General features: G+C 46.0%; 1 protein-coding gene across 1 annotated transcript in view; it reads right to left on the reverse strand.

Annotated features, from left to right (window-relative positions):
* Positions 1-246: 246 nt before the first annotated feature.
* LOC144823150 (anterior gradient protein 1-like) overlaps positions 247-18806 on the reverse strand; it is a 34062-nt gene continuing 15502 nt past the window's right edge. Inside the window, exons 4-8 of the mRNA XM_078681403.1 lie at positions 17895-17947; positions 16481-16557; positions 3675-3738; positions 2888-2971; positions 247-1307 (exon numbers count right to left, since the gene is read on the reverse strand). Of these exons, the coding sequence (XP_078537529.1) occupies positions 1258-1307; positions 2888-2971; positions 3675-3738; positions 16481-16557; positions 17895-17947 (328 nt within the window). The 3' untranslated portion in view covers positions 247-1257. The remainder of the gene's footprint in view (positions 1308-2887; positions 2972-3674; positions 3739-16480; positions 16558-17894; positions 17948-18806) is intronic.

The raw sequence follows: 18806 nt of genomic DNA on the forward strand, positions 1-18806 counted from the left end.
TTCTAATGTTTTTCATATTTTCTCTCAATATTAGTTTTCCCTTGGTCACTGTGTTATGTTTTTGTAAACTGAGCACTCGTACTTTGTAGGATCTTTGAGTTGTTATGCAGAAATACAGTTTTTGTTTGATTAAAGGCTCGAGGCGTTCAAGAAAAACCTTCTCTGAAAGGAAACTTTAGTACCGGTATTTCTCAGGGTGATGAAAGTACCTCACTGACTGCAGAAGGAAGAGACCGACTCATCAGAGTTGTTTTTCAGCTTTATTTTTCAGAAATATATAAACGCAGAAAAAAAATCATCTAACACATATGGTGGCAGATTCCTTGTATGGGGTTTGGAGTCCGCGGGCACCATTGCTTGTGAAAGACTAGTTGGAATGCAGATCACCTTGGAACCCTGAAGAAGTCCTTCGACTAAAGACCACAACAGAAAAGAGCGGAAATTGGGCAACTCTGTTCTTAAACAGGATATTCGATACAGAGGTGAAAAGAGGTTACACACTTATTTAAGAGACTGCCTGTATGTATGTGACAATTACCTGGACGTTGTGGGTGATACCCCAGCCGTGGGTGCTTGCTGCCTGTACAAGTGCTCTCAGTAACAATTGTAGCATCCTCCTGGCCAGGGTATTGACTGTTTGCTCCCCCCTGCCCTGGGTTACATATGTACAATCTTTGCTCAGTGTTGTGAGTACAACTCCTGCCGAAGGGGGTGTATCTGAGACCACTTGCCCAGTGTGGTTTATTTACAATCTATTGCAAAGGGAGGTCTGCGTACGGCGGCTGCCAGAGCAGTGTGTGTGTCACCCTCTGTCAAGGATGGGGTCTATATAACACACTGGCTGGCAAAGAGTTGTACAAGACCACGTTTCCTCCCACAAAAAAAGTCCAGATGCATATGAATGCGTCCAGAAACTTTTTGGTGCCAAAGGGGGTGCACGCTCGAACAAGATCTGGGTGTATAGTGCTGGGTTTGAACAGCGCAGCACAGTTATGTATGGGGTGATGGGTGTTCTCTATCTTTTTACTGGGGGGGCCATGAGGTGGAGCTGGTGGGAGAGGAGGTCCCTATGACAAAGAACCAGCATAAGAGAAAGTTTGCCACGGTTGTGCCTCATCAGTGGTTACATTTGCAAGGGATATGTAGGTGGTTTTGTGTAGACCGGCTTCATAGGCTGCTTCTCATGCATCTCTTCCCAGCGCTTGTACAATGTGGCTCTTGCTGGCAGATGGTGGCTTAACCAGGGGCGCTGGCACATTAGAGTTCGGTGTGGAGAAGGACCTTCGCCTTTTTCATGCTGGTGATCACTGCACAGAAAATTGACATAATGAAAACAGAAGCCATAATGCTGTTGGCCACACAATTTAACATTTCATTACTACATTGTGTTTTTGAATGGGAAAAGTAAACATTTGTGGATTATTTTAGTAAGCACAAATGAGAGGATCCAAACTGCAGGCCAGGTGTCTCCTGTATGTGCCCGGCGCCCATGCTAAAGACGCTTTGAAAGCGAACACCAACCCTCCCTCAGCTTGCTAGCAGTTCAGTTACTAAGCCACCAAATCCCAGCACAGCCTTAAACGTCGGTGATGGCAAACTCATGCGTTCTCTTACCAAAGTAGCAGAGGTCACCTTGTGCTCCACCTTTCTCCCACTGACCACAGTAAAGGAAGTCAAGCCCCTTCCTGTCCAGCCACTGTGAGGTCTCATTCACACACCTGCAAGGTTCTCTAGGATCACCTATATTCTTCACCATCTGCTTTCCGCAAGACCAGTGGTGGCCATGGACGCTTAGATGATTCCTGGGACTGTAACACACTCCTCGACTGACCTATTACCAACGTTCACAGCCAGACGCAGGCTCTAAAAAATGTGTCCGTCTGCCATTGAATTAATAATCTCCATCAGTTTCCTAACATAAGTTTGCTCCAGAACAACCAACTTTTCCTAATTGCTAAAAGTAAAGCCAAACTCCCTATCGATCAAATGTAGTTGTAGTCAATTAGGCACCAGCACCAAAGTTAAAAGCCTACCAGTCACCCTGAAATGATAGTGGCAGCAGGATACCTACTGGGATCGGGTCAGTTCATCTATGCGACCCCTCACCTACTTTGATGCATTCACCACTTAATTCCTGCTATAGTAACTTCACCAGCAGGAGAAGGATCTACCACTGACTCCTGTTTTAACTGCACCACCCTTTACTTTTCCGTACTTCTAAGTAGCCCAAAAGGTTGGAGCGAGGCTTGTAATCAGAAGTAAGTCTTGATACTCTATCTCTACTGAAGATGTTTCTCTGCAAGCAGCTGGGCTGGTCATAATCACTGTGCATTCATGGGAAAGCTCCAAAATGCTTTCTCCACAAGCCTAGAAAACACTGAAGCTCAGTAAGCGGTAGACACTGATTAGTCCCCAAACCCATATTAAGACATGCACTAGCCAACAACACCTCTGCGGTCAAACCACCTATTGCAAAAAAAGTAATTTTCTCTGACCTCTCTATGAATTGTCTCCTTGACACAACCCAGCGTTGAGCTCTGTTGTATGCAAGTTCATTGAAAACGTTTGACAGAACATCCCTATTTTTAGTCATTGGGCACAAGCCTCACCGCTCATGCTTGTTTCCCACAAGCCTCGCATTTTGCTATCCAACCTTGTGGTTCTGTGAATGGAGTGTAATTCAGAGGGAATGCTATAGATTGGAAGCAAAAGCGTTTCATCGCAAGTAATAAAACTGGTTTATAGCATCTTATAACAAATAGGAATATTACTAATGGGGCCCTCGTGCACTGTGATCCAGACATTCATAGCTGTAGCTTTTATAGCACATTGCTTTTGGAACGACCACCCAGATCAATCAAGGAATTATTCACCAGATTCGACTTACGTTCTGGGATGTCATCAGCCTCATAGGTATATTGTTTGTTTCCATATCTGCCTGCAATGTCGGTGCGAACAGTCAGCGATGGATCTTCAAGAGAAAGACACAATTGTGAAGAAAAAGAAACCAGAATGGTGAGGTAGAGGATTCCCTACCGTGTTTACCAAGCTGTCCTTCTGCCCCTCTGCCCCTCATGGTGGTATATTCCTTGAACAAATGACTGCAAGCAGCTGCAGCCATTGTGTTATTGAGATTGGGTTGAATTAAAGCTACACGAGTGAATGACTAAGAGGTAGTTTTGCCAGTGGGTGGAGTAGCCTGGAAAGGATGGGTTAGCGCTGTGCTTGTAGCCACCAAAGCTTTCCAGGTGCCAGTATGCTGTCTTCTTTATGGAGATTTTTTTAGTGAGCAAATATGGCCACTTTTCATAAGTAATTTGCAGCTGGTTGATATCTGCAATGGGTACTCCTGTTGTAATAAACACTCGCTAATGACCAGACGTATCTGATGCAGAGTATAGAGTACGTGTTTAGTCTGTCCTCAGCAACCCTATTCTTGAACTGCTACCAGAAGTGAATATCTATGTCAGTACTTCTGGTAGTTTTGTGAGAAATGGCATTGAGGAGAACATGTGTAGAGAGATTATGCGTGCAAGGTGGAATAAGTTCAGTAATTGTGGCCTCTGCAAACGGACACCATCACATAATATGTGCATGGGGGCATCGCAGCTTGCTAACAAATCAACTGTGTTGCTCAGAGATCACTCTTTCTTAGGTGCTGAGAAGAAACTCACCAATGAACATGATCCTTGGGACGTACTGACCATCCGGTGCCAAGTTGGTGTCCGTGATGGGATGCTGTGGGACCAGAGAAGAGCGGTGATTAGAACGAGAATTGCTTAGAGCATTTTAAGGTGTAACTTTGCAGTAAATAATGTGGAAGTATCCTCCCTGTACTGAAAACCTTGAATCAATATGCATTCCACAGTACCTCTGGCTCCCTGTGATTGGACTTCCCTGGCACTGGCACCCACAGTTGAGTTGTTTATTCTATATTTGCAAAATTCAGGGTTATGTGGCTACAGTTAGATGATCAGAATATGCCCTTAAATTTTCTGGAGGTTAAAAAGTAGAAGTGTCTCTTTACAGATTATTAACAGTCGTTTTGAAACACTCCGCTCTGTACATTCCAACACTAAACATAGTAACATTGCAAGACAACACAGAATACGGGCAGACTAGCAACCACCATATGAGTTCTAGCATCTGTACCAATGTAAAATTATTATGATGATCTCCCATTTTCTGGACTTCTAACCGCAGGGATGGATTGAATATCACGAGTAGCCCTCCGGAAGTTATTAACCAGAAGGAAGGATACAAGAATTCTGACATCAGGGTTAGGGGGGAAAGTTGGTTATGTCATTGGCTTGCTTGTATGCATCCAGAAGATACTACAAAAGATATTGTTATTTGTGTATTCCTGACAAAGATGGAGGATGTGCTTCAGCATTCCACACCACGACAGAGCATCTGATCCCACACCAAGCTATTGAGGATCTGCTGCTACAAGATGGAGGATCCTCTCCCTCAAACCACAAGATGTAGGATTTGCTACGAGATCGCAGAACAGAATGGGCGCCTTCGGCTTGATGGAGAGTTTGCCTCGCATCTGGTGTCAAGACCTCTAATTGTGCCAGATGGCACAAAAAGATGAAAGTTGTGATTTTGCATTTCACATTGTTATGAGGATCCCTTCCCATAGCCCGATCAAGATTTAGAATCTGTCTCCATATAATATACCACAATACTTTACTGTATGCTTGAGATGTCTTCTGCTCTTTGTATATTGAAGTAAAGGGAGCTGTGCTGTTTGAGAAGGATTCAAAATTCCCGGATGAAATATTCTGTATGCAGGTTGTCAGCGGGTTACTGAACTGCGCCCTCATGTTTACTAGCAGTTGATCCTTTGGCTTGGATTGCTGCAACAATGTAGTTTGCCTGTGCATTCCATAGCTGTTCTTTACCTGGTCTTCAATTCCATTTTGTCTGTTTTTCCCCTTCATTCTGTTTCATACATTTGCTATTCTGATTTCTTGCTAGAATTTGTGGTTTTTGCTCCACCTGTTATCCTGCCAACCTTTGTGTCTGGATAAATCTGCATCGCAAGGGTTACTAAATACACACTGGGCAGATGTCCTGTTTCTATAAGCTGAAACACCCCTGGAGGTGTCCAGATATTGAAACCTGCACTGCACTTATGGGAGGACATCAAGTTTCTCTCTGAGCAGGTTCAAAGTTTACGGGGGTATATTTGTTTTGAACCTCCTGTCCTCTTATTTTGAATCCTATCTAAGGACACTACTGAATAAATACATTGAGCCCTTGAGATAGTTGTAACCTATCTTGCACTTTTTTCACTGCACTCTGCCCCCTCACTCACCTAAACCACTTTGTGGCATCCCTTTGTCTGAAAACAATATCTCAGCTCCTCTCGACCCGCTACACTCGGTGGAGAGTCATAGCCCACATCTAGGACCCTGCTGCCCGATGTGCGGAGGGAGCCCAATGATGAAGCACGTCACCCTTGGGTGAGTGAGGGTTCTCGTCCTTAAAAAAGCTTCCTTCCCTTTGTACTTGGTACACAACACCGGTTTTAGCAGAGTGCATCTTTTGTGTGTTTGAATATTCAGATAGGGAGCGATACGTTCTCTGGTGGGAATTACTCCCTTGGATCCCAAGTGTGGTATTACAGGTTCAATGTTTTCCTTCGGTAATGCGAGAAATCCCCTCTCCTGTGCGAGTTGATTCTCAGTCTACTAATCTTTGCTTCAGCCTCGTTTCCTAACACATCAGCCCCCAGACCGAATCTGTGACAGTGGGGCCCTGTTATCAGTGACTCATTAATAACAATAAATAAGTGCAAGGATCCAAAGTTTTCCATGGGGTTCTGCTGACAGGGATGCCAAATGTCGAGATTGCAGAAAAGCAAATCTATACAGTCTACATTTCATCTCAAGAGTCTTTATTCCAGCACCATACAATTCCTGTCTATCCCACGCTTGCATGTTATGTTTTTTAATCCCATCCTCCGCCCTATGTCACCTTTATCCTACTTTCCTCTTTTTTCCTCTCTTCCTTTTCTGCCCTTCTTTCTCTTGCTCTGGATCAAGGCCTGCTGGAAAAAAAGACCATTGCTGATCCCCAAAATAAATTTCCATGCCCACTGTCTGCACAGATGAAGCCCTGGAATCCGTGACTGTGTAGCCTGAAAGTTTGAGAGACTGTGTTAAGAATTTTTAATAACACTTTTTTGGAAACTAAATATGCCTGGGATATGCGACAATACACATCTGAAATTTGTATTTAACTATAGCTGGAATTTGTGACAATCCACACCACAACCGTGAGACAGTTGTTATTGAATGTCTGCCAATCCATACTTGTACTCTGTATCTGTCTAAACAACCTATACTTTAAACCTGTGATAATCGGCATTCAGTTGCTATCTTTATTTCCAATCTGTCAAACTGAGATACTCTGCGCTTTGCGTAGTGCTAATTTGAGCTTGTGGTTTCTGGTGTGGGGCACCGCCTCATCAGACATTAACTGTGAGCAAGAGAGGGAAAAACACACAAAGAGAAAATAAGCAAGTAGAGAAAGAATAACAAAAATTGTTACGGGAGAAAGGAACCTGCATGACTTAACGGGCCAGAGGACTGTCAAATAGTGGGTGGAAGAACCATGGTGTCGATTCAAGACTACGCAGTCTTGGTAGTTTACGCACCAATGTTTAAAAGCCTTGGCCGGTTGGCAGGATTCCCCATTCGGCTTTCTTTAGTTCTGCGCCCGACCGATTTCTACCATGTAGTCTAGGGCTGCCACATCATATCTGTGTACTGGCTGCAAGTGTGCAATGAGCTTTCGGATTTTGGAGTGAGTCCTTGATCTGACCCCAGGGTGGCCCGGATGGGTATGGTTGATGAGGTGGGCTGACCTAACATTTGTGGGTGTCACCACAGTGGTGGCTAGGAGGGACACTGCTCGGCGATGGAACTCCTCAACCCTAGTTGAATGGAGGGCAGGAGTGGACTGATGCATTGCTCGGTGATGGAACGCCTCAACCCTAGCGAAATGGAGGGTGGGAGTGGACTGGTACATTGCTCGGCGATGGAACGCCTCAACACTAGCTGAATGGAGGATGGGAGTGGACTGGTGCGTTGCTCGGTGATGGAACTCCTCAACCCTAGCTGAATGGAGGGCGGGAGTGGACTGGTACGTTGCTCGGTGATGGAACTCCTCAACCCTAGTGGAATGGAGGGCGGGAGTGGACTGGTGCGTTGCTCGGTCATAGAACTCCTCAACCCTAGCTGAATGGAGGACAGTAGTGGACTGGTGCGTTGCTCGGTGATGGAACTCCTCAACCCTAGCGGAATGGAGGGCGGGAGTGGACTGGTGCGTTGCTCGTCGATGGAACTCCTCAACACTAGTGGTATGGAGGGCGGGAGTGGACTGGTGCATTGCTCGAAGATGGAACTCCTCAACACTAGTGGTATGGAGGGCGGGAGTGAACTGGTGTGTTGCTTGGTGATGGAACTCCTCAACACTAGCTGAATGGAGGGCGGAAATGGACTGTTGCGTTGCTCTGTGATGGAACTCCTCAACCCTAGCGGAATGGACGGCGGGAGTGGACGGCGGGAGTGGACTGGTGCTCGGTGATGAAACTCCTCATCCCTAGCGGAATGGAGGGCGGGTGTGGACTGGTGCGTTGCTCGGTCATAGAACTCCTCAACCCTAGCTGAATGGAGGACGGGAGTGGACTGGTGCGTTGCTCGGTGATGAAACTCCTCAACCCTAGCGGAATGGAGGACTGAGTGGACTGGTGCGTTGCTCGGCGATGGAACTCCTCAACCCTAGCGGAATGGAGGGCGGAGTGGACTGGTGCGCTCAACATGAAAAATCTATTAACATTGCCCAAGGCTATCAACTGAAGCATGACAAGATCTGGAGGAGGTGGGGAGGGGCTTACTATGGATTGACTGGTTGATGTGATTTTTTTCCAAAGCTGATTATACTGTGTAAGTGAAATGCGTCTGTATCTGTACTTTATTTGGTGATTTAAAACCTAATCAAAATGTGTTATAACGAAAAAAGCCTTGGCCACTTGTTTCTGAGAAGGGCTTTGGGCACCAGCTCTCATCCTGTTCCAAACTAAGCACTGGCCTTGAGTCTATGATAACTCGCAACTGGAAAATTTCATAGTGAAGGCCGCAAATCTCTAACCCATGCCAGTAACCTGTGATGAAACGTACCTAAAATCTGTTATGAATTAATTCAGGATGGGGACATGGATGGAACGCCTCAACACTAGCTGAATGGAGGAAGGGAGTGGACTGGTGCGTTGCTCGGCGATGGAACTCCTCAACCCTAGCTGAATGGAGGGCGGGAGTGGACTGGTGCGTTGCTCGGTGATGGAACTCCTCAACCCTAGCGGAATGGAGGGCGGGAGTGGACTGGTGCGTTGCTCGTCGATGGAACTCCTCAACACTAGTGGTATGGAGGGCGGGAGTGGACTGGTGCATTGCTCGAAGATGGAACTCCTCAACACTAGTGGTATGGAGGGCGGGAGTGAACTGGTGTGTTGCTTGGTGATGGAACTCCTCAACACTAGCTGAATGGAGGGCGGAAATGGACTGGTGCGTTGCTCTGTGAAGACCGCAAATCTCTAACCCATGCCAGTAACCTGTGATGAAACGTACCTAAAATCTGTTATGAATTAATTCAGGATCTGGACATGGATGGAACGCCTCAACACTAGCCAAATGGAGGATGGGAGTGGACTGGTGCGTTGCTCGGCGATGGAACTCCTCAACCCTAGCTGAATGGAGGGCGGGAGTGGACTGGTGTGTTGCTCGGTGATGAAACTCCTCATCCCTAGCGGAATGGAGGGCGGGCGTGGACTGGTGCGTTGCTCGGTCATAGAACTCCTCAACGCTAGCTGAATGGAGGACGGGAGTGGACTGGTGCGTTGCTCGGTGATGAAACTCCTCAACCCTAGCGGAATGGAGGACTGAGTGGACTGGTGCGTTGCTCGGCGATGGAACTCCTCAACCCTAGCAGAATGGAGGGCGGAGTGGACTGGTGCGCTCAACATGAAAAATCTATTAACATTGCCCAAGGCTATCAACTGAAGCATGACAAGATCTGGAGGAGGTGGGGAGGGGCTTACTATGGATTGACTGGTTGATGTGATTTTTTTCCAAAGCTGATTATACTGTGTAAGTGAAATGCGTCTGTATCTGTACTTTATTTGGTGATTTAAAACCTAATCAAAATGTGTTATAACGAAAAAAGCCTTGGCCACTTGTTTCTGAGAAGGGCTTTGGGCACCAGTTCTCATTCTATTCCAAACTAAGCACTGGCCTTGAGTCTATGATAACTCGCAACTGGAAACTTTCATAGTGAAGACCGCAAATCTCTAACCCATGCCAGTAAAGTGTGATGAAACGTTCCTAAAATCTGTTATGAATTGAGTGAGGATCTGGACATGGAATAAGAGATGATTCCTACCTAAAATCTCAACCAACTTCTATATTAAGAAGGCTGCCCATTAAGGAACTTCTTCTAAGGGGGCCAGAAATACCAATGTGATACTTCTGCCCCGAAATTACAGGTAAGTTGGCATACCGTAATGTGATACGTAGGCCATAAACGAAAACAACTAAATCATCTCCATTTTTCCCATACACATGAACACATTGCTCCACCCTAATACATGCTCGAGCTTCAGTGACTAATAACTAAAGGTAGTATGCCGAGGTCAACTCTGGATGGCATAAGGAGACTAGGGAGTGGATTATGCTGTTGTCGTTCTGGCAAGTGCTTCTCAGGTTGCATCTGAGGTTGGAAGAGTGCACTGTTTAACAATAGTTATCAGTGTACCAAGAAGGAGTGTTTACTCATATAATGAATGCACATTCTGCTTGAGAACATTTCCATTGCTGGAAAATACTATAATTATCTGTGCTTAGAGTTTCTTGCCAGACCTCTTGCTGGATCTCCAGGAGCCTCTGTCATTCAGCTGAATAAAACTTCACCATCAAACAATGATCCAGCTTATAAACTTTATTGAAGATTCAGGCATTGACTATAATACCGCAGTACAGTAGTGTGTGTGTGTTTTTTTAAATAAATCGTTTTATTGCAAATAAACATGATATAGTTCAGCTTCAAGACACAACCAATTAAAATCGTTCTCCTCGTGATTTCTAGCGACCCCTGCCCCCACCACCACCCCACCACATAAACAGTTTACTGAACATTAGTGGTGTCTGGGGGGCCCTGGCCCTAAAGATCAGCTTCCGCAATTCCAGAGGAAGGGCATAATCCATCCCTATGATCGTTCCATTTCCCCAAATTTTGGTCAATTTACCCTGGACAGCCCCAGCTCTCATAGACCACCCTTCCCGCAAGCATACACCAATCCATATCCACCTCCAATCATTCAGTTACGGCAGCTGTTTAGCTCTCCAAACATGAGCAATATTGCGTTTTGCCACCATTCGCCTCAGTCATCCAGATCTGGTTCATGCAGGTGAGGTCAGTTTCTACCCAACAAACACCACTTTGGGGAGACCTCCATTTTACTCCCACAAATATCATTCAGACAAGCCACCACTGATTGCCAGTACCCCTGTATGTCCGGTCAGCTCCATATCATGTGGTAAAACGTGCCTATCTGGCCACAGTTCCTTAGGCACATTGTTGTGGTTGCCCTGTCTATCTTCACAAGGGTAGTGCATGCATAGTAGCACATATCCAGTATTTTCAGTTGCACTAGACTGAATCTAGATCATAAGGCCACCTCCCAAGGGGATGCCAAAACCTTAGGCCACTTGTCACCCTCCAGGTCCTCATGGTCTCGCTCCCAGTGTTCCCGCAGTTGCATCAGGGTTTCGGGTGAGTTGTTGATTAGCTTGCGGTAAGTAAGGGAAACCACATTTTTAGGCTTATTGTCAGTCAAATAGTCTATCCTCGAAAGGAGATGATTCGGGGAGCTCCTCCCCTTTCCCCAATGCCCTTTGCAGTGAATGTTAGATTTGCAGGTATCTGTAGGTCTCAGAGGGTGCCATTTGATATTCAGCCTGCAAGTCAGCGAATGGAATAGCTCCATCCAGTGTCCATAGATCTCCCAACCTTGCAATGCCAATGAGGTCCCATGTGTTAAATTCTGGCTGTGTCCCCAATGTGCCTGGTCGTGCATTGTTCCACAGGGGAGTGACCAGTGTGATCCCACCTCGCCAACCCAGTGAAGTTAATGTTTTGTGGCAAAGAGTGAGGGTGACTGCCGTGGGACTTGGGAAGGATGTGAGACGTGCTACTCAATAAATGGCCCTGCGGTAACTTCCCCGGCTGCATGGCTTGCAGATCCATGCAGTAAGTTGGTTCCAGGTCATGAAGGTAAACCCAGTGGTTCATGGTTATGAGTTGTGCCACCCAGTAATATTTCTGTATGAATGGTAGCACAATACCACCATCATACCAGCTCCTTGTCAATTTTTTGGCAGCTATTCTCATGGATCCCTCATCCCAGAGTAGTATTCTAGTTTCTTGATCGATAGTCTGGAAATAGGATGTTGGGACTGGGTAGGGCGTGTTCTCAAGGGCATAAAGAAAATGGGGTAGCTCTATCATTTTAAATAAAAAAGCTTTCCCCAGAAGCGACAGAGGCAGAGCCCTCCAATGCTGAACATCTCCCCGCAGACATGCTAGAGAGGGCTCTAGGTGGTGAGCGTGAAAGATGCCCAGATCTGCGGTGATATAGATTCCTAAATAACGGAACCCCTCCACAACGACACTCGCGGCACATATGCTGGGAAAATGCAGTCCATTTCCGTGAAGGAGATAGAGCAGGGAATTGTTCCAATTGATGGTACACCCAGAGTACTGACGAAACAGGATGAATACATGCATAATTCTATCAAGGGTGTGAATTAGATCCGAGACATAAAGTAAGATTTCATCTGCTTAAAGGGAGATTTTATCCTTCCAGTCCTCTGCCATCAAAGCTCTCTAATCAGGAGGTCACCGCATATCCAAGCCGCGAGTTGCTCCAGGACTAGGGGGCAAATATTAAGGGGGAGAATGGACATACCTGACGTGTGCTACATTAGAGCCGGAAACACTGATGAGGTGCCTCCATTCACCGTTACCTGAGCCAAAGGGTCAGTATAGTGGAGCCCCACCATGACAGAAAACGCGGGCAGAAGCTGAATCATATCAGACCTCGAAGATAAATGGCCACTCAACGGCATCGAAGGCCATTCCTGCATCAAGCAAGAGCACAAGAGCGTACTCACAAATTCTTGTGCCCCAAGACACCATGTAGGCACCGCAGATTAAGAGCGGTTCTGTGCCCCAGCATGAAGCCGGATGATTCGGATGGATCAGCATCCTGACCACCGGGACCAATCGCGGGGCCAATAGCTTAGCTAAAATTGTAACCCCTGCATTTAAAAGCAAAATAGGCCTGGCTGAAGCACAGTCTTCCAGCAATTTGCTGTCTTTATGTGTAACAACTATGTTGGACAGTCTCTGTTTTCTGGGTAAGGAGCCCGCTTTTCGGCTTTCTATAAACATTTTGAGGAGATGGGGAGCAATTGTAGGTGCTGTAAGCTTGTAAAGCTCAATAGGAAGGCTACTGGGAACGGGCCCTTTTTTCTTTTTATGTCCCACAATCAATGAGAACCCCTGGCCGTTTATAACAGCCTTACATGCTTCCCATAGTGTCAAGTCTACCGAACTCTCATTTTCCTTGAAGTAGTTTTCCATAGTTATAGAGAGTTCCGCATGGATATGGGGAACCTTTTGATACCAGGGGTTAATTACAACTCATTGGTGGTTGCCTCACCATAAACCCTGCAGACTGGGGAGTGGTAAGATATTCCCCAGGCGAGATGACAAACCTTCCAAAAGTGAGGGCGTAGGTGGGACAGGGTGAGGGTGTAATCAATTCCTGATAGGCTGTCCTGGGCTCCCGAGTTGAATGTGTATTGTAGCTTTACTGGGTTGCGGACACGCCATATATCAACGAGTTCAAGGGCCACCAAAAAGTCAGCTAGAGGACGACTGGAAGATCCAGTCTGCCAAGGAGGCCAACAGTCCTTAGTCGCACAGTGAGCTGCATTAAAATCTCCAGCCAATATTAGTACGCCATCTGGGAGTAGTAAAAGGAGAGCACTTAGCTCTGAGAACGCCGCATCATGTAGCCTGTGGAGAACATATTCTGACATGATATTCAGCATGTTACACTCCCATCTTCCAGAAAGTGAAGCATATCTCTCATATCGATCTTACCAAGTGTTCTGCACTGGGAATGGCAGAGATTTTCGCATCAGGATGCCCACCCCTCTGGATCCTGTGGTGCATCCAGCATGGACTATCATTTTATATCCCCACCTGTCCAATCCTCAATAGGTATTACCCTTGAGATGCATCTCCTGTAATACTACCTCTCTTTTGAGTTTGTCCACTAGTTCGTTTACATTTCAGGATAATATTTTAATATTAGGAGCCATCAAAGTCATCATTGTGAGTGAGTGTATGGAGGATGGGTAGTGGGTAAGCTCAGACCGCGGTGGGAGGGGCCGGGTGCCACAAGCAGGACTCAGGCATGGAAATCAAGACCATGTCAATGACAGTGTGCAACACATAAAACATTGAAACAAGTTCATAAAAAGCAAAACCAAGCAAATCCCCAACAAATGACCCCTCGATGCCTCCCTACATGGTGGACCTAAATCTTCCTGTCCCCCCCAACTTTGCAGAGCGCCTTTTGCCCAACATAACCTGTTCAGATAGAAGCGGCCAAGGCCAATTCCTAAGTGTCCCTCATTTGCTACTCCAAAATAAAAAAAACGTTTTTACCAAGTCACTGCTGCTTCGTGCGTAAGCTGTCTGACCCAACATTCACTCGATACAAGGTGAGTCATGAGAATGTCAATGCAGGCGGGACGGTCATGACGACTGGCGTATGTAGTTCATTAACAGATAGTGTACAGTTACTCCAGGAATAGTTTTCTGTCAGCATGCGGGCTCTCCGGTCTCACCTGTTCATGGAGAGCTGCTTTGCTCCTGCTGACTTCCAATGTCACTCTGCTGTCCTTACGTTTCAAACCCTCGTTTCTGCTGCCAAATTAAGGCAGTATTGCGGAATAACAACTAGAGTAGGAGGAAACTTTCTAGTCCCTTCAGACACTTGAAGAAAATGGGTGGCTTAAAAGGGAAGGCTGGCCTGGAAGGTAGAGAAAATAAAACAAGAATGCCAAATAACCTTTTAATCGCCCCTAAAGTATACCCTTCATGAGCTAAAGAAACCAGGAACTTGAGGATGCCCAACAGGTGAGCCCTTAAGGGAACCACATTGTTATTGGCACACCAAGTGACAAATCTGTTCCACCTTTCAGAGTACACCATTTTGTGAAATCACTTCGAGAAGACAAAATGACCTTCTGCACTTCCCCAGGCCGCTGAAATGAACTTAGGTGTCCCAGCTCAGCCTCCAAACCTGACGATGGGGCTCTAGAGATTGGGAAGCAGGACTTGCCCCTCAAACTGGGAGAAGAGGTCTACTCTGAGATGAAGAAAGAGCTGGGACTTAGAGAGAGGTACAGGAGATCTGCATACTACTCCTCTCAGCCAATCTGGGACTGTGAGGATTATTTAGGTCTGGTCTTGTCGAATCTTCTTCAAAACACAAGGAATCTAGTGCATGGGAGGAAATAAGTAGTGGCGTAGAAAATGCCTCCTCAACTGAAACGCGCCCCTGAAGGCTCCTTGTGATGGATAATGGAGGATCAGAATTGTTACCAATGAAGATCGAGACTGGCTGACCACGAATGGAAGGAGAGGAAGGCATTGAACACAAGCAAATCTCCCTCAGTTCAAGCAGGTTGATGTGAATTACCTGATCCTCTGGGTACCAGAGTCCTCTGATATCCAGTTCCTCCTGATGTGCATTCCACCCTACAGAGGAAGTATCAATCAGAGCTATGGCTACAGCTGTAGGGTGAAAGAACATCCCACACAATAGGTTTTCCTAGATCCGCTGCATGTCCCTGAGAGATCACTGTGGTGTTTAACCCCTTCCACGCTCATGACGTGCTGGGCTCGTCATGAGGTAGCCTCCTCGCACACTCATGACGAGCCCAGCTCGTCACGTAACATGCGATTTAAAAAAACTCAGCGTACGGGCGGAATTCCGCCCGCACGCATGCGGTTAACAGATCTCCCCTGTACTGAAACTATTGCCTGCAGAGGCACCACTGGAGATTCCTCATGTGCCAGCATGCTTGCATGACCAGGAGGATGCACTAAGCCAGCAGACCTAGCATGCATAGGCCAATCGGGACTGGAGTCCCCTTCTGAAACATCAGAATGAAATCCCAACTGTTGTGGATCCTCTATGGAAGACGGAAGACCCAGATCAGTGTTGTATTCAGAAATGCCCCAACAAACAGGATTTGCTTAAAGAGCTCTATGTTGGATTTAGGAACGTTGATCGAAAATCTCAGATTGAAAAACTGGGATGTTACCAACTGCAAAGAGCAAAGGATACAACACCATCTGATTTAAACAGCCAGTCATCCAGGTATGGGACTACAGGATTCTCCTCCTGAGATGAGCCATCAACACTGCCATGACCTTTATGGAGACTCGAGGTGCTGATGTCAAGTCAGATGGGGGGACTACTAACTGCTATCAAATGGGCCCTACCACAAATTGCAGGAGCCTCTGTGAGATGTTATGATAAGATTGTGGAAATACACGTTCTGTAAGTCAAAGGACACCAAGCAGGCTCCTACTTCCAGTGTTAAAACTACCCAAACCAGGGACAGCATCTTGAACATTTTCTTACAGAGAGAGAGGTACAACACCCTGACATCCAGGATCAGACAAAGGCCGCCATCCTCCTTGATACCCAAGAAGCACCAAGAGCAGCACCCCTGCCCAATTCCTTGCTTTGGCATCAACTCCAGTGTTGTCCTTGCTGCAAGATGTGGAGATGGTCTTCTGACTAAAAGGATCTTAGACGACGAATATGGGAATGGTCTGTGGGAAGGGGTAGTGTATATCCCCTTTCTACAATTTGAAGGACCCACTGGTCCAGAGATATTGCCTATCAAGTCTGTAGAAAGCAGTGCACCTGACCTCCAGCTGGCTTCAGATGCTCTGATACAGGTGATCTAGTGCTGCTTCCCAGGTGGGGAAGGGAAAGAGGAGGAGGCTTACTTTTGCGGCTGCTATCTTTACCATGGTCGTTGTACTGCTTTAGTAGTGAGATTTGATCTTCTGGGGCTGTGTGGATTGCCTTTATCAGATGAATGCTATATGTATCAAGAACTTTAGTTTCCTTGCCTATTGTGAAACCTAAGCAATTTATCTTACTAATAAATCTGTAATTAAGTACGTTCCCAAGACACGTATGTCCCTTTGTAGTTGGGTGACTGAAGTGACACTTCTGTAGCCTAATGATTGCTCTTTATACACTTTTAAGACACTAACATTTCAATAGGTTATGCTTCTCAGAGGGAACACTCACCACCACGTTGAGCATCACAAAGTCTTCCTTGGCCATCTTTTGCACATGAGGATCAGCAGCAAATGCCTTCTTCAGAGCTGCAACAGAACAATAAAAGAGTCATTTATACAACCTAAGGGACCAGTACTAAGCTTGCACTTGATTGATTCTGGACTCTGGGAAGCAGCCCAGCGGTACAGAGCCTGGCACCTCTGCGGATGGATGGCTTTGGGTATTGGGACAGGGTTAGCTGATTTCATCAGGCATTAAGTTGTCCAAGTACCTGAACAAAAACCTGTCATCTACACATCAGAACTGCATTCAAGAGGTAGATGGTAGCCATATAAACCTTTCTGAATGTCTAGAGAGTTTAAGGATGGCCCGCGGCAGCTCTTTAAAAATATTAGGCACTCTTACTAAGGGTGCTGCTCCCTGACGTAATAATTCCTATTTTTAAAGCACAAACACATCACCCCTTAAGGTTTCAAGGTGCTGGGGGTCGTCGGGGAGATTAAGTGAGCTTTTGCCCAGGGTCACATGATGATGAGCAGCCGCCAGCGATCAAAACATTTAAAACAAGAAAAGCTTTTTTTAAGTAGCTCCGTCTTTTACGGAAGGCAGGCTGATTTTTAAAAGAAAGGTGGCTTTTTAAGCAGGTTGATGTTTAATATATATATATATATATATATATATATATATATTTTATTTTTTTTTTTTTTTTTTTAAGCAATCAGGGATGGGGGTCTGTTGACTTTTTGCACACCACAATTTCTGTGGTTTTGGCAGATGGATGAGTTGCAATTTGCAGCCAACCTAATGAACATGAATTAGGTAGGTCGGATTGCAACCCACTCTGAATCCTTATTTTGCGAACTGACCTATTACTACATAGGTCGGTTTGCAAAATAATATTCTAGCTGCGAAAAGCTTGGAAGTACATTACAACTGCTTTTTAATTATAACGTTGATAGGATCAGATACTGGCAAGGGGTTAAGATGTCCCTCGTGTACAAGGAAAGCGTGCACTGCTGTAAAACAAATGCCTATCCTGTGTGTGAGGGAAGCTTGCACTGCCCATCCCTGTGCTGTATCTATTCTGTGGAGCTAGCAGCTTGGGATGTAACTTGTATCAGTTGTACCCCTTCTATGTGTGTGAAATGGAGCTCACAGGGCTGCCAGTCAGGAAGCTGTCTTGGGTATGAGGAGATGCTTGCGGTGTTGCCGTTTGTCCTCTAGATCCTTTGTGTGGGGGGAGCTTTCACTTTCCCTGATGGTGCTGTTTCTTCTCAACAGTAAGAGTGACCCTAGACAGGAGCAGTAGAGATACATCCTGCACATAAGCAGGAGAGGCAGTCCCCACCTTTGGGGATGATGCTGTGGTGCAGAACAGTGGCCCACAATTTCTAATAGGCCAAAAGCCAGCCACATGCCTCACCTTGGCTGTATTGACATTCGTCCAGGTGGTGAATCACCATCAGCGGCTTCTTCCTAAAAGGAAAAAGGAAAATAGCAAACATGATCAAGACAGCACAAAAATTGAAAAGCAACTGGGGGAGAAAGAAATACGGCAAAAAGGCTGGAGTTCTGTATTTGTGGTGCGAGAGCGTACTACGAAACTGGAAAAAGACAAGGAGTCTGTGCAGATGTTGCAGGGGATGTCTATTTTGTGGCACACAATGTTATGAAGTCTCTCATGGAAGAGCCTTAGTCAGTCTGGTCCCAAATGCCACAGTGCATTTGGTGGTTTCAAGTGGTGCCCCGTGATGGTACATGGTCCTATGTCCACCTGTGTCCATACACTTCAGTTTCCAGTTGTACCCACAGAGGGTCTGTGTTACATCTAGCTCTGCTCTGATGATCAGGTGTTTTCAAATGCCTCGGAATTTTTCCACTTTTCTTTCTGCCAGCCATGATTGTGAATTGTTTCCTTGGAACCAAATATGCAGGCAACATAATGGGATAACCTGATTGATGGCAAAAATCGATCATACCTGTTTACAGATGAGGTTTTTCAGTAGTGCAAGTGGAATGTATTCAAAAGTAAACTACAATAGCTGTGCCTTCTCCTGTGCACTGTCTCTGGCAGCACAGGCCTGTCTGCAAGCCTTCAAGTCCAAGAAGCCATGTCAACCTGCTCCTTCTTTAGGTCTCATCTAAATACAATTGTGATTTTGGAGCAAGCCAGTACCTATCCTTCCTCTGTCTTAAATCTCTGCAAGACATCCTGGCGTACCATAAGGGAAAAAGGCACCTTCAGCCAATAAAAGAAGGTAATAAGCATATGGACACAATGTATTGAACTGTACCGTTGCATAAAATAGGGAGGTAGGTAGATGCATCCAGCTGC

The sequence above is a fragment of the Lissotriton helveticus genome, chromosome 3_1, assembly GCF_964261635.1.
Source record: "Lissotriton helveticus chromosome 3_1, aLisHel1.1, whole genome shotgun sequence".
In the NCBI taxonomy this organism is placed as follows: domain Eukaryota; kingdom Metazoa; phylum Chordata; class Amphibia; order Caudata; family Salamandridae; genus Lissotriton; species Lissotriton helveticus.